Raw genomic sequence first — 23856 nt, 5'->3', positions numbered from 1 at the left:
AGCCTACTTAAGTTACTGTCCCACCACTGGCAGTTAAGTGTACTACATTTCAAAAGTTGACCTTTTATATGCAGAAATGGACATAAGAGACAAACCATAGACAAAAAAAGAGACAATTTATTTTGTATAAAGTATAATTCAACATCAACATTTCAAACAGCGTATAAAAGAGTGCATCTTCAAAATTGTATTATATTCAACTCTTTCGTTTTTTTCTTTGTTTGTTTGTTTTCTTTTTGGTCCATAAACACAAGGACCAACATAGGACCACATAAACATGGGTGGGCTCATTGGTTTACTGCAAAGAAACATGGGAGTTTCTGAGACGAAAAGAACAATCAATAGAAACATTTTGCCCAACTGTTGAGAGAAGTCATTACAAGGTTTCCAATGTTCTAGAACAGTGGCTCCCAATCTTCAAATTATTTTAGGGGTTCCCCAAATGATTAGCTTAATGTGCAACATTGTTTTGTCACTCAAACCTTCCTAAAGTTACAATTTAAGGACTTTTAAGAACTTTTCAATACCAAATTGTCAAATATATGTAAGAAATAGGACAGAATTGTGAAAATAGTCAATCTACAAGCTCACAACGCCTCGCAGTGCGAATCATTATGAGCTTGTTGTCTATTTTCACAATATGTACTGTATCTGTGGAACCGAGTCAAACTAAAAGTAATACCTACAATTCCAAGTGCATGTCAGGGTGGAGGGTCCCCAGTTCAAATGTGTTTTTTTTTTGGGGGGGGGGGGTCGCGGCCTGAAACGTTTGGGAACCCTTGTTCTAGACAATATACAACTAATGACAGATTTGTCTTTTATCAAAACATTTCAAAAGATGCAACAAATCCATTTGATTTGAATTCATGTGAGTGACACTGGTGGCATCTTGAGTCAATATTGGCTCAAAGATGCATCGTTTTTTCTCAACTGTATAATTTGTTCATGATTCAAAAGTCCTATTGACTATACGGGAAGACACCAAAAATATCTACATTAAAGTTATATTGTGGATGAACCTTACATTCAAATAGCTAATAGTTTGTCTTGTTTTTTCCTTCTTTTTCTTAGTAGTAGTAGTAGTAGTGCCTACTACTACGGAAGTGTTTTCTTTAAGTAGCAGAGTACAACGTACCTACAACTGTCTTCTTCCAGGAAAGATTAACATATATAGCCATAAAGTGTACTGTATCTACCCTTGAGTGCACTTAAAAGTGTACTTAAGGGAAAGTGTGCATGATATATGCAAAAACATGTAATTTCAAATGAAAAAATACACTTTTTTCAAGTGAAAATATCACTTTATCATATCACCTAAACATGAATTAGGTGAAAGCCAATCGACTCCCCAGATTGAATACATCTGGGGCCACAGAGTTATAGCATATTATTAAGAATGAACAGTCTATACTGTGGCAACATGTCATTAGGTCGAACACCCTTTGGATCGACCACCAAACTCTAACGCAAACCTTAATCCTAACCTCAGTAAAACTATGCCTAACTCTAACTCTAACCCTAACCCTAAACCTAACCTCAGTAACCGTGACGCGGGTGATTATCTAACTTGCCGACGCTCGCGGGTGATTATCTAACCTGTCGACGCTGTTCGACCCAACGGGAGTTCGACCTATGGGGCCATCCCCCTATACTGTATGTGGTTCTTCTTGGATGACTGAACAGCTTTCCTAGCTCTCGCAATTCCTAATAATCTGACAAGAAGACATGACTCTACGTCGCCACTCCTAATGAATACTGCCTTTGATAAATCTGTATGCAAAATAAGTTCCACAGAAATGGCTTGTTTCCATTGGCTCCATCAAGAAAAGAAATTGATAATATTCATAATGGAACACAGGAGATGCAAAGGAAAAAAACATGAAACTAAAGCCAGTAAAAAGCCAGAATTACTGTATACTGTCATTTACAAGTTGGTGAAGGCAGGCTATGTGGAGTGCATATCTGTTAAAAGGAGGACAACTGGTCAATGACAATGTACAGGTAAAATGCTTAAGTTTGTTTCCAGCAAAGAAATTTAGATACAAAAATAAACTTAAACATGATCAAGCTGTGTGATTATCTGTTCAAAAGAGACCCTAGCCTACAGCATGTTAATGGCAGGACACGAGACGTGACATCACACATATAAAACAAACTACAGAAATTACAACAGGACACACATTTGATCCCGTAAAAAAACGGCCAATTAAAAGAAGACAAATGTGGGAGGAAGTAATTTCTTAAAGAGCTCTTCCTCATAACAGGGGTTGGGCAAAGAGGTGGCTGAACAGTACATTTAATCTCATTACTATAATCATATTACTGTCAATCTGACCACTATGTGGAAGATACAAAGTGTTTAACTCTAATGAGTTGATTAATTTAGGAAAATGAAATAATCTAGGAGGGTGACAATGATTCATGGCATAAAAGTAAAACTCACAATTGGCTGTAATAGAATTATAAAAATAGTAGCATCTTAGAGGGCATGGTCATTTGTGCTTTCTTTAAAATACTGAGTCTACACAGTAAAATCTGAGTGTTAGCTGAACTTAAACTCCATTTTATACTATGTTGTACGACAATGTCACACGTAAATTAGCAGGTCTTCAAATTCACAGCGCGTCACACCGTGACACACATTGTTGAGCTTGTAGATTTTGAAAAACGTTTCACAATTTGCAACCATGATGACCTGCTCAAAACAGGGAAGCCACATTGAATGTGGTTAACTCTGAAAGTGTCAAAAATATGTGTTCAGTTAATAACAATTTATATTTTTTACTAAATAGATATATTGAGTGAAGAATGTTATGAAGCCCCTCGACTCTGCCGGTGGGCCATTCTTTCACTTAGTTGTCTTTTTCTGTTACATCTAGGGCCGTGCAATATATTGTATTATATTGACAATATATCATATGATATTGAAATCACAATATTGACACTACTATACCGCAATCACACATTTAGAGATCAAAATCTGTGTTTACATGTATTGTAGTACAATATCAAACACAAATCTTGAATAACTCCAGTTGAGCCATGATAAGTACAAATGCATATGTAAAGTATATCTACTAACTTGATGAACATAAGCTGCTTTAGTGCAAGTACATCTGTCTGATGAAGATTATAATAGTACGATAATAATAATCCTACAAAACAAATACGTCACTGGAAGGTTTTTCATTTCAAATCGCCACCGCTTTTGGAAAAACATGACACAAAATGGTGTCTGGTTTCTGGTCCTCTTTAAGACAATAGCTTACAAAAGAGTTACACTTTTTAAAGGACAGGATCTAATGTTCCTAGAAAACAATTCATTTCATACACAAAAATGTGTCAAATGGAGAAAAACTTGACAAAATTTCATATAAAAGTTACAATCGTAACTGACCTTGGATTTTGCATGTTTGATCAGAAGTACCATTAAATTGTACTATGCTTTTCTCCTCATGAGCACCATCTTTTGACAAAAATACAAATGAAAAAACAAAAGTGGCTGTGGCTCCTAAAACTGAATGCAGGACTTTATCTTGCATCCCTTCTTTTTCTGCTTTGCGGAGAAACTGTTTGACAAGATGACTGACAGTTGACAAAACTATGTGAGCCACTACTGTACAAATGGATACACACACACAGAGAATGGGGAACTACACAAACGAGGTACAAACTTGCATAATGTAACATTCCAATCAGCTCAATGAAACCATGTATTTTGTATATTTGTAAACAAATCCGAATGTGTCTATTGCGTTAATAATCTGTGTTTATAGAGACATTACAAGTTACCTCGTCTTTTTAACCACTTGAACCCCAGCATCCATATTCGGGGAGGAACATTAGCCAAACATAGCTCATCTACAAGCTCAGTCTACAAGTACAGTTAGTAACTCAGGTCCTTTGAATAAGAATAGAGGGTTTAAGTGGTCAATAATGAGGCTTAAAGAGAGACCTGGCGTGTGCAAACCCCACCCAACCTGCTCTTTGAGAATCTAGGACAGGATGTAAACCTCTCAACAGGAAGTGGTACTAGTAGAACCGTGTCAGCTGCTTAAATGTCAACAGTTTAAAAAGGTTAAAAAGGTCACATAGCTGCCCCGCGGCTGTTCAACATAAGCACCAACACAGCTCGTTTGGACGATGACGTCAGCAAGATACGCACACCAAGAAAAAAAAGAAGCACTTTTAACACAACCTTAGCAAACTTAGAAAGAGTACAAAAATGTCAATTTTCTTGTTACATATAGACTGATTTCCTGAGCGCCGCCCTGTGGAGAGTGCCGCCATGACTGCGGTTTCAACCCTACGTACAACCCAGGGAAAACAATACAAAACAGGCATGGCTTCCCCAGGCTGCATGCTGACATTAGGAGTGAGTAGCTAACTGAAAGTATCCAAAACCTACTGTGCTGTTCTTTGTGGGAAGAAAGTCCTTTAGGTTATATTTTTTATCCACTTCTGGCGAACATCTTTGTAACTCCTCGTCAAGCGGTATCAACAGACTAGAGTTGCACCAAAGCCATGGCTGACGGCACCCTCTACAGGCGAGTGCTCAGGAAAACGGTCTATAAAAAGGTCCTATAAACCTCCCCGTAGTCTTTCTTTAGGAGAGGAGACAACTCCCTCTCCAGAGTTCCTCTTTGTATTTTGTGTTTCTACCTCCTTGCCGTCGCTCCTCCTCTCGGCTTCACCTCCTCTTCCGCACTCCGTCTCCTCTCTCTCTGGTTCCCTGGTTGCGGTTGGTTTCAGTCGAGGAAGCGCTGGCAGGCTTTCTTCCACCGGCAGGCGGTGCACCACTGGTCTCTGTGCTCGATGCCGTACACTTTGCGGCACTTCTTGGCCTCGCCACGCGCCCGCCTGGAGATGAGGTACAGTAGTGGGTTATGCCAGGGGTTTTCAAACTTCTTTGACTTTTCATCCACGTCACCCCTGAAATACCCCTAGGGGGTCCCGAGAGTTAGTACAGGGGGTCCTCCAAATCTTTTAGTGATAGAAACCTTTTTTTATCCTTTTTTATATTAACCACTTGAACTCCAGCGTCCATATTCTGAGAACTTTAGCCAAAAATAGCAGATCTACAAGCTCACAACGCCTCGCAGTTGTGAGCTTGTAGATCGTCTATTTTTGGCAAAGAGCTTTGGTGTAGAGGGGAAAAAGAGCAGAATAAGTACAGAGTGAAAGATCAAGATATTAAGTGTTGACAGTTCAATTGGTTAAATATCTGGAAACACAAATTGACATGAATCCAAAATACACTGATGATCATGCTGTCAAACAATGAAACTATATGGAATCTATGAAAGGGTTGTGGGGGTCCCTGCTTCATCTCTATCTTAACTAAGGGGTCCTTGGCCTGAAAACATTGAAGAACCCTGTTATATGATTTTACGCTACGTAAATATGCACATCTTTCTATCTGAAATGTCACAGAGAAATATCCGTTTCTATTAGAACAGATTGAAAATAACTTTTACACTTGACGTTTAACCACTTGAACACCAGCATCCCTATTCTAGGGAGAAGGTTCACCAAAATAAAAAAGCAGATCTACAAGCTCACAACGCGTCACAACATGATGGGTTGTGAGCTTGTAGATCTGTTTTTGGTGAAGAGATTTGAGGTAAATGGAAAAAGAACTCATCAAGTACAGTACTGTGCAAATCAGGTCTGTTTTACTAAGCATAGAGGGTCTAAGACGTGGTTAAACTGAAGTGATATTGATGAATTCCAAATATTATCAAAGTATTCCGAGGCACCCCTGGACTGGCATCACGGCAACCTAGTACCACTTTGGGAAACCCTGGGTTATAAAACATTGTGAGACAAGCCTTTAAAATGTCTCCATCTTTCCCTGCCTATGCTACTTGTATGTCTCATTTCTCATTTGGTATGCCGACTAGATTCAATCTGTTGCATAGTGCAAGGCATGCAAGCTCAGATTCTTTTCTGTTCATTTGCTTTGCAGGAAACCACACCTTAACGAATACCTGATGTTTGTGAATTGTGTGCGGCAATGTGTTTGAATAAAAAGGATTGAATCTGTACCTTGGACCTTGGTTTATTCTCTTTTTTGGAGCTGTGTGAAGCACAGGCTCCCTATACGTGGCTGTGTGGGTCTGTGTGTGTGTGTGTGTGTGTCTGTGTGTGTGTGTGTGTGTGTCTGTGTGTATGTAGCCTGAACTTCCTAAACTTCGGCACGCCACTAGTCCCACAGTTTTGCCACCACACACTCGCGCCATATGTCAAATCGACCGGCTTACTCGGGAATCGTGGGCTATTACTTTTCTAAGAGAAAGGTTCTATAGTTTAATTGATATTAATTTATTAGTGAATTAATTTTCCCCATTGACTTATAATGGGAATTGCAAAAACTCACATTCAATTATTTGTCTCTCGCAAACCATAGGGGCTAGAGTTTCAAGACTTGGAGAGGAGGTTCATAATGATTTCAAGGATTAAATAAAAAATAATTGTGTCATTTGGCCGCATGGTGGCGCCATAACACCCCACTTTACGTTTTGGCCTGTAACTCTTGAACCGTAGGTCGGAAAATTAAAAATATTTTTTCCCTGGATTCCTTGGGTCATGACGCATCTCCCCATATAGGCCACGCCCATTTGCGCCATGATAGATTTTCCGCCATCTTGAATTTTCTCCAAAACACACTTTTTGCTCCTTTTCCTACATATTTTCTTCAAATGTCACAAAAAACGGTACACATGATCCACACACACACACACACACACACACACACACACACACACAGCTCCACTTCACACGGGTGTGATTTTTTTAAATAGTTTACAATTATTATTATTCTGTTATTTTCTATGCTGCTAGGAAACGTGATGGGGGAAAAAATGCAGGGAAGTGAAATGGCTGTTAGACAAAGTTTCAAATGCAATCAAACCCTTGTGCAATGAATAGTTGTATGACAATGTGTTAATAATTGACCGCCACGTTGAGCTTTGACCACCAAAGTTTCCTGAACTGATGTTGTGATTTGATGATGATATAGTGGTATTAAGACAGAGACGGACAACCTCATGGATCAACTAATGAGTGAGAGAGAGACTGAGGAAAAGACAAACTACAAGGGAAAAAAATTAAGGCTGCAGAAGCCTCCCTTGCATAACATATTGGATTTGGCTGGATTAGGTTAAGTGTGATCACATCATTTAATGACGGGGACTAGAACTGACCTTGCTGTCCAGTGGCCTCGTGGAGGGGACGCCCCGGCGGGAGGAGGAGGAGGAGGCCTTAGCGGAGCACTGTGCTGCTGCAGCCACTGCTCTCCAACGCTGACGGAGCGGACACGGAACGGCGCTCCCTGAGGAGAGAATATACAATGCACATAAGGACTGTGGATGAAAGCACACCATATCACGTACATATAGACATCAAAGGGGGCTTGAGCCCCTGACCTCTGTAAAAGGTGCCCTGTCCTGACCATGAATGCAGTTTTTACTATGTTGAAAGAAATGCAAATGCCCTCCTTTCAGGGCAGCGTTCAAGAGAATTGCCTTGTCCAACCTCTCCTGAACTTTAATGCAGCATTTTATGTTGAAAGAATTGCCCTCTCTGTGTAGAAATCCATGCCGTTACGCCACATCTCCAGTATTGACTTGATTATGCTTAAATAGCCGACCTCCTAGCTCGCAACGCATTGTGAGGTCGACTATTTTCGAAATTTTCACCAAAAGGCCCCTTTAGAAATTTCAGCCCTGCCTCTCTAACATTCTCTGCACGTCCCTGATCCCTAGCACGGATCACAGCTACAATCCCTCCCTATAGGGGTCGATCAGCTGTCACCCCCTCTCTGACCTTTTATTACTCCGCTCACCCAGGGATGTAATTAAACGTATTATTGTTGTTAGCGTTGCGTACGCACGCGCGCACACACACTTTTTTTTATAAGCAAGTGCTTTGGAGAAATTGGCATCAACTTGCATATTATTACACTTCATAGATTGTCTAGGTGTCTAGGTTATAGGCCAAATTCCAATGACAAGAGGTTGTGAGACTGACTATATTTGCATCTATACACACACGCATAATCCAGTCCTTGTAAAATAACTAATACCATAAGACACAGCCCCATCCAAAGACGGGTTTCTTGTTTACAAACATTGAGACTAAATGCACAGGTGACTGTATCATGTAATCAATTCCGTCCAATCCCCAAACCTGTTGTTTTGGGGAGCGCTGGTTTCATTGGCTAATTTTGGTACCGACCTGCATACGCATCTAGTTCTTATCAGTGTAACGTGGACCAGAAACGCGTCATCCAATGCCAAGTGCAGTCTGTAACTGTTACTCTGCTTCAACACACAGTCAATGTTTTCTTTTTCTCCACCATTTGCTCCAAGTGTGCAAAAAATGTACATCTTGCAAAATGCCAATGTTTTTTTCTCTCCACCGTGTCCTAATTATCCCCCCCCCCCCCCCCCCTTCCCACAACCAATACTCTTAACAGATATCTACTTGATTAATGTTACAATTTGGCAGCGTACGTGCATCGCACTAAAGCCATCTTTAACGGTTAATGTTCTTTGTGTGTGAGCATCTCCCCTCCTTCCTTCCCCCTGCTCCCCTCCTGCTGCACTGCCTTTGTCCACGTGTTGTTTACCTCACGCCAAAACACTCTGCAGTTACACCTTTATGCCTGTGGGTGGCAGTGCTCTATCAGGGAGAGAGAGAGAGAGAGAGAGAGAGGGAGAGGGAAGGTGGGGGGCAGAAGGACAGGAGGCAGAGAGAGACAAAGGCAGCCCAGTGATGGAAAATGTGATGGAGTCAGCAGGGGGATTGCCTGGTAAACACCCAGGAGGACGTCCCACTGAGGTGGACCACTGTAAATCTGTCTGTGTGAAACAACAGCATATTCTCTCTCTCTCTCTCTCTCTCTCTCTCTCTCTCTCTCTCTCTCTCCCTCTCTCCCTCTCTCCCTCTCTCTCTCTCTCTCTCCCCCAGTGTTGAGAGATATTTCGACATGCTTCTCGCGCAGCTACTCAGTGAATTTAGCATGGAAAATCAAACTCCTAGAAGCACAAAGGCGGCAGTGTGGAGTTATGAGGAAGTATGGACGTTAAAGAGGGGGCTCCCCTGCAAGGAAACCTTCCAGCATCTTAAGAGTAATTAAGAGATTGAAGTGAAGTTGTCCAAAATATTCCACTGGGGGGGGGGGGGGGGGGGGGGAGAGTTAAGTGTTTAAGGGGCTGCAGACGCAACATGACAAAAGGCAGCAGGTACACTCCACTCTGAAAACAATCATTTCCAGTGGCTTGCTTTAGGATTGTTTTTTCTTCCTCTCCTCAATTAGCTCTACAGTCCTATTAACGTTCGTTAACCACATGAACCCTAGCGTCCCTATTCTGCACGTTATAATAGGCAAACATTCAACAACAAAGAATTTTGGCAAGAGATTCGGTGTAGAGAGAAAAATAAAATCACACCTAGTGTTAAGTGAGTGGTGCTATTTATGAGTTAATTTCATTAAGTGTCCCGCTGGGCAATCGCAGCGCATCCTGCAAAGCTTGGCCAATGGGACCCTGCGTGTACAAAAAACTTTGAGGCCTTAACTAGGCCAGATGTAGGCCACGCTTCAGAGTCTGGACATTTTTGGTTGCTGTACTTCTTACTGTATTGATTGATTGATTGAATACTTTATTAGCAGTTTCCATAGGAAAAGCACAGGACAGTACAGTTCAGATACAAGGTCTACCAATAGGATTTAAACCCAAGAAAGCACAATGACCTGTTTACATTGGGGTCCTTTTGTACTCAATTCAGGGTTGTGTCTGAAAGGTCCATTAAAAGGGACACCGTCATGATTTTCACCAATATCTCTATATATTTACTTTAGTGTCAACATTCCATTAAACAAGAGACTTGCTCGCAAAATGCATCATGGTAGTTGTAGGCTCACAGAGAATGGCCAAAATAGAATAAAACGGGATCTCCGTGATGTTCAACAAAACACAAAAAAAGGGAGCAACCAGGTTATGGAAGAGTTCTAGAGTTCAGTTCATACAACAAAAAATTGTCCACTTTGGGATTCGTTTTTTAATAAACATTTTTATGGGAAATTAAAAAAGAAAAATAGGAATGTTTATGTATAAATATTTGTTGTTGAGGACATGCTGCGTGACATATTGCGCGACTCTGTACGACTGTCAGACAAATAATGTCTGACTTGACTACCATTGTAAATGTAATATGGGACAGCCTACAGTAGCCAGACCAATGTCTACACTGTCCTTGGTTTCAGCACTGTGCCAGTGCAGGAGAAAGGTCTGGCCATTTTTACTCTCTTGGGTGACTCCAGATTTGACTGTGCAATGGATAAGTCAGCACAATAACACTTAAGAAAATTCTAACATTTCCATGACAAGTGCTTTATTTATGTTACTGTTATTGCTGTGAGGGGGTGTGAAAGGGTGACAACAGAGGGTGGAAGGGGAGGATATACGGCACATTCTGTCAGTGCCAGGTGGAAGTTTACTCCCAAAATAAAACCGATGCAGGATGGCATTGCTGACAGAGTAGCGAATAGCTCCGTGATGATGAGGATTGCGGGACGTACCTGTCTGCTGTGAGAGCCGGGGGAGGTGGTGGGCGTTGTCCAATGACAGGGCGTGGCACTGGAGACGGCAGGAGACGCCACATAGACAGAGACCGGGGACACCGGCACCGCCTAAAAGGAGTCCACACAAACTATGAGAGGACTGAAACATGCCTTCATCCATTGAGCCGTACAGATACAAATTAATATTTTATTTACCAAGTAAATACCATGTAATGACATACGGTAATTTTCTCTTCTACATCATTGTTATTAGTGTGCCAACTGTGCTTGCTATACTGCCTAACAAAAGCCAGAGTGCAGTGACTACGTTTTTGGGCACACTTATTTGTGTTTCCCAAAGATCAGATTAGCCTTCATGATATTGGGGGATAAACAAGTACATCAAGAACAGATGTACAATCAGTGTAATATTACATATATTTCTATATGTCATACTTTCTTTTTTCAGACGTTTTTTGTTGTTGTTGTTCGTAGTTACTATACTCTGGCTTTGTAGGGCAGTATAGGCAACACACTTTTGTTTTAGGGCCGAGATTCTTTTGCCAGCAAAGTGAACCTGCTTTTTGTAAACCTTTGCACAAACATAAAAAGGTCAAGCTTTTGGTAATTCTTCACACACTGTTGTCACTGTTGTCATGCTTCACATGACATCACAATATAAAATATAAATGGTAGGACGGAATTCAGTTCCCAGTGGATTCCGCGCGACTCGCGTCAGTGCATCGACACTTGCAATTTCCCAGCACTGTGCCTTTCTATTATTAGTATTTGATGTAATAACAATCAAATGTACTGTCCTGCTGTACCTGATAGGAGTGTTCAGACTGAACCTGCCAGAAGCTGCCGGGGGGGGCCGACTGGCTCAGCAGGCTGGCCTGGGGGGAGCCTGCGTCTACGGGCAGGTTGGACTCGCCCGGTCCTCCTACGGCGTCCATGCTGGAGCTCTCGGCGGTCCCCAGGGAGGCACAGGCAGCAGCAGGGGCAGGGGGGCTGGAAGGGCAGGCAGAGCTCCCTGGCCAGGGGGGGCTGAAGGCAGGCAGCAGGGGTGTGGGAGGCGGGGTGGGAGCCTGCTGGTCTCGCTGGTGGACCTCGGTGTAGTAGAAGTCCTCCTCACTGCGGGAGCAACGTTCGTGTTCGCCATTTTGCCTGAGAGAGAGGGAGGGAGGGAGGGAGGGAGGGAGGTGGGTGGATGGGAGAATGGGGGGAGAGGAGGAGAGATGGGATGATAATGTGTAGCGGTTAGGGTTAGCAGTTTCACCCTTTAATGAACGTGAACAGGAACTGCCAATGAGTATAATGTGAATTATTTTGGCGGATCGCCACAAACGTTCATTGGTTAATTTATTTCTTAAAAGAAAAACACGAGTGGGTGGTCTCCTCTCCTCCACATTTGTTCTTATAATAGACAGTGTAGAGAGACAGTAAGAAAACTGAGAGGGAGACAGCGTAGGAGAGACAGACAATAGGAAAGTTGAGAGGGGGAGAACAATTAGGAGAGTCAGACAGCAGGGAAGCTGCGAGTGAGGCAGTGTAGGAGAGACAAGCCAATGTGTGTATATGTGTATGTGTGTGTGTGTGTGTGTGTGTGTGTGTGTGTGTGTGTGTGTGTGTGTGTGTGTGTGTGTGTGTGTGTGTGCGTTTGTGTGTGTGTGCGTGTGCGCGTGTGTGCGTGTGCGCGCGTGTGTGCGTGTGTGTGTGTGTGTAGGTGTCTCCCTTTTTTGAAGACCGTAGCCCTGAAACGGCTGGGATTCTGGGAATGTATTTATGTATGTCAGTGTCTCATCATTAACAGCCAATAAGGGTCCAGCATGGTGATGCCACTGGTGATGTCAGCAGAGTTTTATATATTATAGCGTTCTTGGTAATGTCTTCATTAACACCCAATGAGGCCAGCAGCGCACACTTCGTGGCGCGCTCTGCTTGCGCACAAGTAGGCTGGCCATGTGTGGCCTGCTTGTACGTAAGGCGCAAGTTGGCACCTCAACAGAGTGCAGTTCTAGTTGTTGTCGTTGTTGTTGTATACAACAAGGTAGCTTGCTGCAAAACTCACCCCAGATGTAGCGTGCGGATGTGACGCTTTATCCCCACCACTGACGTGAGGACTTTCCCACAGCTCGGCCACAGACACCGGTAGGCAACCTTCACCGAGTTCTGATGGGGAAAGAAAGAGAGGGAGGCAGAGAAAGATAAAGATAAAGGAAGGAGAGATTCAGCGAGTGAGAGAGAAAGCAGGAGAGAGAAAATAAAAGGTATGGGGAGACAGGAACAAACAACAGGGAAAAAATAAGCAAACTACTTTAAAAACTCACCAGTTTAAGCAGTGATTTTCAATTTGTTTCATATCAAGGGCCATTATTTATTCAGCATTTGAGCCACGGACTACCATTTGATGAGATTTAGCCTCTCAAAGACCCAAAACTTTTATTTATTTTTATTATCGTTGGACAACATTTGGTCCACGATTCCAAACTGTATTGATGTTGGCACCATAGGAGAGAGAACGGATAAATGTTGATCAAAATAAAATAAAAACATCTACCGTACATTTTCTCTCTTGTGTAGACTTCTTGTAAATAGAGTAATGCAGATGTTTAACAATAACTTAATGTAACTCTTGAGAGCGTAACATTCTACACTCTCAAGAGTTAAAGATCTATAAGGGTCCATTTGGTTACCAACTCTCCATCATTTAGCAGAGGACCACCTGGAACCGCCTCAAGGACCGCTGGTGGTCCCCGGACCACTGGTTGAGAATCAATGGTTTAAAGTATTAATATGGTGACGCAGTGTTATTTACACACACACACACACACACACACACACTAGACTCACTCTGCGTTTCCGTGGCGCTGGCTCGTCAAACAGCACCTGCTCCAACTCCATGTCCAATCCCTCGTCAGAGGGCGTGGCCACGCTGCCATCGGGCTCTGTGATTGGCGGAGACGGGACCGGGCTTCCGTTGCCAGCACCGACACTCCAGTAGCCGCTGCTCCCGCTGTCTGAGAGCTCACCTCCTGCACACTCCATACCTGGCGCTAGCACACGCGCACACAAAAACAAACACAAACACAGCAATTATTCATTTATTATCAGTGGAGAATGTTTCAAGAGAATGAAGAAGAATTTATTTGCCACTTAATCACAATGATACTTGCTCTTTTACTAACGCTACTGCTATTACTATTTGCGCCAGCAGAGCGAGCAAGTACTGCGTTCGGCTGCGTATGTACAGTATGTCCTTCTTTGTTTAAGCCCCAAAACGTTTTTTAATTATTATTAATCAGGGACCAGCATTTCTAGAAACGTCATCATTAACAGCCAATGAGGGAACAGCATTCCTGGTGATGCCAGTGGTGAGCGCACCTCATGGCGCGCTCTGCTTGTGCACAAGTAGGCCAGCCATACATGGCCTACTTGTGCACAAGATGCAAGTTGGCACCTCGACAGAGTGCAGTTCTAGTTACCCCTGCTAATGCTGCAACTATTCCATTGGCACAGTGTTTCTTTCACTGTTAATTAATACTACTACAGCATTTATTACAAGTGATTACTTACAAAGGACTGCTGCTGCTAAAGCCACACTGATATGTGTATAATTATTCCTCACGCAAAAGCTTGCATTACTGCTGCCACTGCTACTGTCTCTACCACTCCTCCTACTGTATGTGTGTGCCTGTGCCTCACCTGCAGGGGCGTCTCTGTGGGGGGGACTGTGGAGCAGGGGGCTGCAGGACAGACTAGTGAGGACCAGGGCAGCCATCATCTCATCCATTTCCACTGCCTCTGGACTCCTCTGACTAGGGGAGGGGAGGGGGAGAGGAGAGGCAAAGTAGACTTTAAACAATTAGGTATGTAGAAAGAGAGAGAGAAATTTGTATTATATAGCACACTGGTTCCCAAGCACTGAATCGAGACCCATTTGTATGGGTCCCTAAATTATTTTATTTCCTACGTTTTTAATTATTAATTTTATTATTTCAAAAACATTTTCATAAAACATACCACAAACAATTTGCACAGAACCACCAATGAATGAATAACCGAACATACTCCTCAATGGCATGGAATGTGTGTTTAAGAAGTAGTGAAAATAGCCGATCCACAAGCTCAAAACGCGGCTGTTTTCACTAGTTTGGGTCCTGGGCAAATGTCTAATTTCTCTTTTGGGTCTGGAGCTAAAAAGTTTGGTAACCACCGATATAGCATACACAACACACACACATACACACACACACGCATGTCACCTCCTCCAGCCCTTATGACCCTCGCTCCTCTTACCTCCCAGGCACATCGATGCAGGAGGAGATGCTGTGGCTCTTTCCGTGAGCGTGTATGACTGAGGAGCAGGTGGGGGAGGAAGGAGACAGCGGCGCGGCGGAAGGGACGGTCCACACGTCCTCCGTCTTCCTCAGGACGTGGCGTCCCAGCGCGTGCAGGAAGACGGTCACCTGGTTGTCCATGTGGTTGTGCTGCTCCACCAGCCCTGTGCACTCACGACCCCCACACTGCAAATACACCTGGAGGAACAGAGACCACGTCGCGGTGAAGCTTATTATTCTTGGGGCCACGATTTGATCAAACAAAATAATTGATTCTCATTTAAAATTTAGAAGGCCTTTTTAGAATCGCCTCAGGTCTACATGGGTTAACAGCCAACTGCGTAATTATTTCCAAGAGCTCAAACAAAAACATATAATACCAGAGATGGTCGCTTGTAAACATTCTTGGCTTTGATGGCATATTTAGTTTTTGGTGTAGTTCTATTTAATGCTGAAACAACATAATGGCCTTGATGGACACACAAAATCTCTGAGCCAAATATCATAACATCTGAATTCTGAACTGAAACACTGCAGTGGAAGATGGATAAAAAGGGGCAGCATTAACCTTTTTTTGTTTGTTCTACCTCTCACTTTGGAAAGTTTTTGTACAATGGTGTCACATCGCCCACCAAGGAAAAAAAAGAAAAGAAAAAAAGAAAAAGCTCACAATGTGTTGTGAGCTTGCAGATGTGTCACCACCATGCAGATAAACACAATGAAACAGGTGTCTTTCAAAATAAGAAAATTAGTGCAGCATCATAAGTTCTGTAAATGTTGTCTAAATGTTACACTTTTTGACAGAGCATAAAAGTTTGTAAAATGAGTTTATCTCTTCTAGTCGAATAAATCTTCCAAGAAGACCCTCCTATGATACAAAATTAAAAAATGGATTAATAAAAATCACACCTAGTGTGAAGTGAGTGGTGCTATTTATGAGTTAATTTCATAAACCTTTGAGTGCTTTGTACCAAGATATAGGTCACACTTCACGTGCCGGACAATGCCAGATGTTGGAGCTTGGCTCCTTCCAGGAGCACCGCTCAAAAACACAGCAGCCACACATTCCTTTCCCCTCATCCCCTCCCCTCGTCTCACCTTCTGTCCAGGATGAAGTTTGACTCTGCCGTGGTGGTGGTGGGTCTGCGGTCCTGGTCCTGCAGCCAGGCCACCCTCCTGGTCTCCGAGGGTCTCAGGATCCAGGGGTGCGTCCATGGTGGCGGGGCAGGAGGAGCAAACCAGTGCTCCCAGCGTTGAACGCTTCCCCAGCCGTGCCTTGGGTATCATGGCTGGTCTGTCGCTCTCACTTTGTGTGCTAGGATTTGTCTCTTTGTCAATTTGTGTGTTGCTCTGTTTGTCTCTCCGTCAATGCTCAAGGTCTCTCTGTCAGTGGTCAAGGTCTGTTTTCCTTTTTTTATGTTCTCCTTTATGCCTGCCCTTCTGTCTGTCCTGTTAGGTCTCTGTGTGTCCTTCTCTTCCTGGATCCCTCTTCTGTCTGTCTGAAGTACTGGATGCTTTTGGCCCACAGGATCCGGAATGAGTCAAAATGTACCACAACTGGAAGAGATAGAGACAGAGAGAAGGATGAACATGCCATTAAAATGTTTTATAGAACTTGTGTAGCCCACTCAAGACAATAGGCTATTTAAGCTTAGTACGGCGACGGCAGATGACAACGACAACCAGAAATGATCAGCGCTCGATAGATCAACCTGCCGCCGTAGCAGCCGTCTGTACTACGCCAGTAGGTCCCTTTCCACGTTGCGCCTACTACGCCTGCTGCGTTGATGCATCGCCATGGTAATCAAAGCATTCAGTGAAAGAGGTGGGACCCCGTCGCCGACGGCTCTTTGCTTAACAATTTGGACCGCAACTGCGATTGCGTCATAGCAGCCATAGTCCCGCCTCACGTTGCCGTAGTAAAAAGGGGTCCCTTAAATTCCCCACTCATAGAACCAGAGAGGGTGGGAGGCGGGGCCCCTACTTAATTAAAAGAGTGGGAACAAGTGTTCTAATTTACACTGTAAAATGAGAAAGACTATGTAGCCAATCTATTAGGGTTAGGCAATGCATGGCATGGGTAGCCTATACTAATTTATTGTGCAACAGGACACAGAATGACATAAATGTAGACCAGGGGTCTTCATACATATATAATATGTATAAACTCAGACTCAGTGAGTAGGGTGGCCATACCACTGCCATTTCTAAACATACCTTATTTTTTATTTTTTTTAATATTTTTTATTCCCCGTTTTTTGTAACCCATTTTTCTCACCCGGTGACTACCTAACTTGTAGTCCTGGTTTCCGCTCTCCCCCTGCCACGCCAGGGGACATTGGGGAGCACCCGGCTGGCTAGGGGGAGGTAGTATAGAAACCAGGACTACTGCATGTTTTTGTGTGAGGGCCTATGCCCAAGGAGACACGGGGAGAACATGCAAACTCACCACAGAGAGGCCCTACCTATAAACATATTAACTGAGAATCAATGTCAATACTATCAATTGCACAGTAATTATGTATCAAAATGGACAGAATCACGATTTATTTTTAACATAAACGTGGAAAATGTTTTACAAATATTTAAAGACAAATGGACATTTTGGAGAAGAAAGAAACTGAAGAATGTGACAAAAGCCTAATTATTGAACTCAAGTCTCCATGGTGTGCGTAATCAATAGAGCTACTCCTTTAAGACTTTTGTGTCTCCCTCTCACCTTTCCTACTGTCTGTCTCCCCCCAAACTTCATTCTTGTCTGTCTCTCCTACACCGTCTCCCTCTCAGATTTCCTACAGTCCTTCTCTCCTGCACAGTCTCCCTCTCAAACGTTCCTAGTATAGTATAGTAGGGCATCTCAAACAGCTGTGGAGTGCCGCTCCATGGCTCCACTACACTAGCCTGACACTTCAGTCCGCACATCACCCCCCCCTGTTGGTGGGTGGTTTGTAGTGTGGACTGAAGCTGCACATATTTTATTCTATTTCGAGCGCGCCTGAAGAGCGGGCGCATTGAATGGGCCAATCAGGGTTGTATGCTTGGGGCACGTGAACTCTATGCTCCGGTCCCAGCCCCCTCCAAACAGAGCTCTTGAGCTCACGTGAGACTCGCTCGTGGACTCTGATTGGTGTCCTCTGCCCACGTGAGAGTCTAGTGGACTCTGATTGGTCTGTGAAAACTGTCATGGCGGAGTCAGACTCGACTCGTATTATTTTAATAAACTATGAAATAGTGCCGTTTCCTCACGTTTTAATACCATTTTGCACTAACATAAACATGCAGACATATAATATGTTATGAGAAATAACGTATTTTTGCAATGCCACGCCACGTCGCCGTCGCGTGTGTATGTGTGTGTGTGTATGTGTGTGTGTGTGTGTGTGACGTCAATAGGCTTTAGCCCGCCCACGCCGAAGTAGAATCTGCCCTAGTAATCTCAGACTCTCCCGGAGTGAAACGTAGTGAACGTAGTGTGAGATGTCTGGCGCTCGCAGTCAGGCAACCACTACACCCCTGCTCCTACACTGTCTCCGCCTCAGCTGTCCTACTGTCTCTCAGCACTGTCACAGTCTGTCTCCCTCTCAGCTTTCTTACCGTCTGTCTCTCCTACACTGTCTCTCTTCTAGCTTTCCTAATGTCTCTCTCCTACAATGTCTACCTCTCAGCTTTCCTACAGTCTGTCCTCCTACACTGTCTTAGTAGTTTCTGTAAATTCTAGGTTATTGGCCACGTACGTTTGCACATTAGATATCCCACAAAAGCAGATATGACACAGGTAGTAAACATAAGCAGTAAAAAGGAAAATGGAAAAAGGGGAATAGGCCAATTGTTATAATATGGAGTGGACTCAGTGGGAGTCTGTTCCAGTTCCAGTGACAGGTGTATGCAGGTCTATGTTGGAACAACACAAAGCAAGGCAGCTTGACTCACTGATTCTAGAGAAAGCCAAGTGCTGTAATTTACAGTTAGGCCCCTGGGGGGCCCGGTTTGGTCCACTGAGTGGCCATATCCTATTACCCATTAAGAGCTCACACACAGAATGAGGTAAGAGGGAGGGAGAGACACAGGGGGAGATAAAGAGAGATGAAGAGATTAAGGCAGAGAGAGAGAACGAGAGATATAGGGAGTGAGATATATTAGAAGGAAAGGATGAGGTTGTAAGAACACAAGCAATGGAAAAATAAGGAAAAGAGGAGTCCAAACAACAAAACTAACATTTCCTGCAACAGATCTGGTGGTGGGCATAAAGTTACCCCCCCTGCCTCCCCCCTTTCTCCAGTGTTACGGTAAGCGCTGACTCACTGGCCACTGGTAACTGATCACAGCAGCAGCAGGCTTTCCCTGTGATTGCAAAAACATTGGCCTCATGTTTTTTCGTTCACGGTAGTACAGTTCTAATGTGGATTTAGGGATAAAACAGTTTCACATGTTAATAAAATATAAAGTGGGCCTAATTAATTCAATAAATAAAAAAATCTAATGGTGCCTAGTCCACAAATGATGATTCACTAGTCACCAACCTGCAGAATAAACATTTGTTTGCAATGCCCGTTTACTTTAATTTTGAGAAAATGCTGCCCATGGTGTGCCCCAGTGCCTCAGCACCCACAGGACAAATTTAAGGACAGGTGAGGCAAGGCGTTCATCTTGAGGGTATTTTTTTTTTTTTTTGCCTAAATCTCACCTCACAAAAAACTATGCCTAAATCCAACTTTACACCAACCTAACATTTGCCGTCACATTCATTGGGGTAAAAAAGATTATATACACACTGGGATTCAATTCAAACCCAGGATCTTGGAAATGCAAACTCAGCATCTATACAGACAGAGTCACTCTTTCGAATCCATTTTCTGGATGTTATTTGAGGCTCTGCCTTGCCTAGAACAAGATGCGATTACACCCCAAAACAGGACGTAGCTCATGAATTATTCATACGTCTTCAGTTGTTTACCTAGGAAAAGGAATATCGCGACCAGTGGCATAGCCTGGCTTGACCTTACTTTTTGAGATGTGAATAATTGTTTTCCCTTTTACTGCAAATTTAGTTTACGCCATTTCCCAAATTGTACTAACATTTCTAGTGTGTAGACTTGTAGACTCACTGCTGCCCTTACTGGCTCACCTGCCAGTGAGGAGCCAGTAGCACCTCCTCCACCCTACTCCTAAAGGCTCATGCATACTCCAGGTGAAGTGATGGCGCTTCACTTTTTGATGAGCTATCACCTTTAGGTGATGTCGGAAAGTAAAAGCAGAGGAGATGTGTTGGGGTTTGTGTGTGTCGGCTAGTGAAGGGGAAATGCTGTCGTTTTCTGACTTAAGAAAACTACACCGCTGTGATAGCTGCTCACTCCACACCCTGGACTATGAATGAGCCTTTAGGCTACCACTCAACACCCTCTGCAGACAGGTGCCGCCCCAGCCTGTAGGAGTCGCTGGTGCAGCGACAAAGATTAAACTCCCGCACGGATTTCCACCCACAGCCAATTGTGCTCGTATGGAGGCACCTTAGAGCAGTGAGTGGTTCCCAAACTTTTCAGATGAGACCTGAAAGAGAGATTAAACGTTTGGCCCAGGACGGTCCAAAACGAGTGAAAATAGCAGATCTACACACACACACACACACACACACACACACATCAGGGGTATGCCCGGAAATACTATTTAGAGTTTAGACCCTCCGAGCCAGTAGAACAGACCTTCCACTTGCCCACTTGGGCCAGTAAAATGAATGCCATAAAAATTATATTTTCCTGTCGTATTGGTGTTTTGTAATTATTTTGTGAAATTGTCTGGTTAATTACAACATAGCATTCTATGAGCCCATCAATATGAGAGTCAATTCTTGACTGTTATTGTCGAATTTAAAAATAATGTTCCTGGGTCAGTAGCTCCAATGGTAGGGCCAGTGATCTTGAAAAGGCACAGCCCAGGGGACCAGTGTCAAATTTCCCTTAATGTCTACCACTGCATATTTTCTTTTCCAATATAGGAAAAGAAAGTGGGAGTCGTGACCCATAAAAAAATTGGTCCGTAACCCACAAATGGGTCCCGACCCACTGTTTGGGAAACAGGCTTAATAGTATTCAAACCATTTTTTTTATATATATATCTTGACAAGCACACAGCGCTGTGAGCTTGTAGATCTGCCATTTTGTCATAAAATAATGGTTAAAGTGGTTCAAATTTAAAGTGACACAGATTTGCCTTACAGAGTCACCAAGCTATTACTGTGAGAAACACTTTGGTTAAATCAGCCATGTAAAACATTCAAACTTTTGAACATTCAGACAGACACACACAGTAAGATATTATCTTCTGGTGCCAACGCCTCAATTCTCAGCTTGTTACTGACTGTGCCTTCTAGGGATGTGAATGGATAGCAAAAAATCCTCTGCAGAAATAAACAGATACTTGACTTTTATTTTTATTTCCAAGTCCATCTACTGAAAGCATGACTGGAAGTCCACAAAGTTGCTCTCTCTTTATTGTGGTTGGGTTGGCAAACAACAGCTTTTTTTTAGGTGCATTACCACCACCTTCTGGTGGCAGTATTGCATTTACTATCAGGATGTGGTAAAAACCAGTGGAAATACAGTATATTTCTTAAGGCGAGACAATAGTCACATAAACAATTAGATTTTCATAATAATGACTACTAGTCTTTCGCATCCAGCCATCCTCCATAGTCTTCACTCAAGAACAATAAGTGTGGCATGATTGAACAGTAATCTGTCCCAATCTGACCTGCCCGCACATCTCAACAACACTACCTGTCGTGTCTATTTGGAGGGTGGAAAGCTCAGACATAATGATAAATAAGTAATAACATAGGAAGTTTTAAACTAATTAAACAAATGACTTTTTTTCTATTGATTACTCATGCCATGGAGACTTTAGTTCAATAATATATATTTTTTGTATTTGTCACATTCCTAAAACAAAAATAAATGATTATAGTAAATTTACACCCATTGATTCCGGATGGGGACCCAAATTCCGGAATTAATGGGGGTAAATGTATTGTAATCAAAATGGGGATGAACTACTCCTTTAAGTGAAGCATGCTGTAGATCAGTGGTTCTCAACCTGTGGGGGGGTCCCCAAATTATTTGGGGGGGGGGGGGGCCCAAATGATTAACTTAATGTGTAACATTGTTTTCTCTCTCACTCAACAGTAAACAAACCAACATAAAATGTAAGTGTATAGAGTGTATATGCACATTTCTAAAGTGACAATTTAAGGACTTTTAATACCTCTAAAATGACAAATTAAATAATGGTCAAATTGTCAAATATAGAGGCAGAAATTTTGAAAATAGATGATCGATATGCTCACAACGTCTCGCGTTGCAAGGCGTTGTGATCATGTAGATCTGCTATTTTCACAATAGAACCGTGTTATACAATGTAATGTAATGCCCCAACTCTTAGTGCTCGTCAGGGGGGGGGGGGGGTCCCCACTCCCCAGTTAAAATATGATTATTTTGGGGGTCACAGACTGAAAAGGTTGAGAACCACTGCTGTAGATGATTGTGGATCATCATCATCATCCAAATCATGCAAGAACTGACTATCTTCTCTAAATTATCCACAAAGAAGCATGCTGCTGAGTGCCTTTATTATTACCATTTTATTATCATTATTATTAGCCAATTAAATAAAAATCCTATTGTTTGATCATTTGTAAAAAATAATAATAATACAAATATTATAAAGAATACAAATATCTTCAACATCGGTCAGTATAAACTGAAAAGAGCAAAACACTGGACAAGGGGTTGGGTGCAAAGCACATCAATCATAATGACATCATGGCTTCATTAGGAGGCTCGTCTCTGACATAAACAACTTCAGGAGCAGCGCAGTGCCCAGTGAGTGGCCCGCCCCCCAGAGCACGGTGGAGGTACTGCAACAGGCCACTGTACTGTACTGTGTCCATTGTGTTGTTCACTAGACTAGTCTCAACACACACACACACACACACACACACACACACACACACACACACACACAACACGTTCTATAACGGCTCCGCAGCAAACGATTGTACAGCAGCAATTCCAGCAAATCAAAATGCAAGGCAAATGCTTAAAGCGTGCGTTGTGAGAAATTAAAGAACTGTAGACCACAATATATCCACAACATGCTGCATTAACATTATCTTATTATTATTGCCTACAAAGTTTACCAACAGTTGTTCCCAAGGTGTCCACACTTCGCCGTGCCGCCTGCCATTGCTGCAGAGCTACTACACACAACAGCCCAGAGCAGCAGACACAGCACACACACAACTTTTATGTGAACTGTGTAAAGAGAGGCGACTGTTTGACTCAAATACATAGTTAACGCAGAGACTGGAGCCGTTGCCGTTAATTAGCAGTTGGCCTCCCTAGTCTATGCGACGTTTTAATCGTGGAAATGTTTTCATTGCAAACGGAAACTATCCAGACGGACCCCCACAAAAAGCATATAACAAAATGCAAGCAAAACATGACTGTATATTTAGTTTTCTATTGTTTTTGTTTTATTATTTAAAATATTAATAATACCTGAATGGAACGCAGTGATGTCATTGGAGACTTGTAGCGTCTGTGTCGTTTGGTCAACGTGGAATATTATCCGCAGAAGGTGCCGTCAAAAGGGGGGTTTAACTTGCAAAAACAACAAGGTTTGTGTCAGGAAAACAAGGCAAAGTTTCAATGGGCTCAGCCTGCTGCTGTGCTGTGTGTGTTAGCCCTGTACACAGACTACACAGTCAGTCACACCCCCTTCCAGACCATCAGGCTTGCTGTGACCGGCTGGGACTTGAACCTCTTCTATGGCTGAGCCAGTGGGAGAGAGAGGCGACGAAATCGCGGACCGGACAAAAAGTGGAATGGGGGAGAGAGGGAGTAGCCCTGAGCGTCATGGATCGACCTCAACCTGGTGTGAAGCAGTTTAGCCAAT

At 43.0% G+C, this 23856-nt stretch overlaps 1 protein-coding gene across 1 annotated transcript; it reads right to left on the bottom strand.

The window, feature by feature from the left end:
- Positions 1-97: 97 nt before the first annotated feature.
- znf395a (zinc finger protein 395a) lies at positions 98-23655 on the bottom strand. Its single transcript, XM_080730815.1, has 10 exons — positions 23460-23655; positions 16006-16464; positions 14867-15105; positions 14273-14385; positions 13421-13623; positions 12639-12739; positions 11395-11734; positions 10586-10696; positions 7206-7333; positions 98-4860 (listed from the first exon to the last, which is right to left on the bottom strand). Exons 2-10 carry the CDS (start codon positions 16192-16194, stop codon positions 4749-4751), a joined length of 1536 nt encoding a protein of 511 aa, XP_080586941.1. The 5' UTR covers positions 16195-16464; positions 23460-23655; the 3' UTR covers positions 98-4748.
- Between the last annotated feature and the right edge of the window lie 201 nt (positions 23656-23856).

The sequence above is a fragment of the Nannobrachium achirus genome, assembly GCF_963921795.1.
Source record: "Nannobrachium achirus genome assembly, chromosome: 7".
NCBI classification, from domain to species: Eukaryota; Metazoa; Chordata; class Actinopteri; order Myctophiformes; family Myctophidae; genus Nannobrachium; species Nannobrachium achirus.
Note: the sequence above shows the minus strand (reverse complement) of the source record. Positions and strands in the feature narration are given on the sequence as shown.

Excerpts from the sequence above, each read along its gene's own strand:
- znf395a (XM_080730815.1), bottom strand. The coding sequence starts at position 16,194 with ATGATACCCAAGGCACGGCTGGGGAAGCGTTCAACGCTGGGAGCACTG. Across the intron at positions 12,740-13,420 it reads CAGCGCCACGGAAACGCAGA|AACTCGGTGAAGGTTGCCTA; the intron begins GTGAGTCTAGTG and ends TTTCCCCATCAG. Across the intron at positions 7,334-10,585 it reads CCGGCTCTCACAGCAGACAG|GGAGCGCCGTTCCGTGTCCG; the intron begins GTACGTCCCGCA and ends TTCTCTCCTCAG.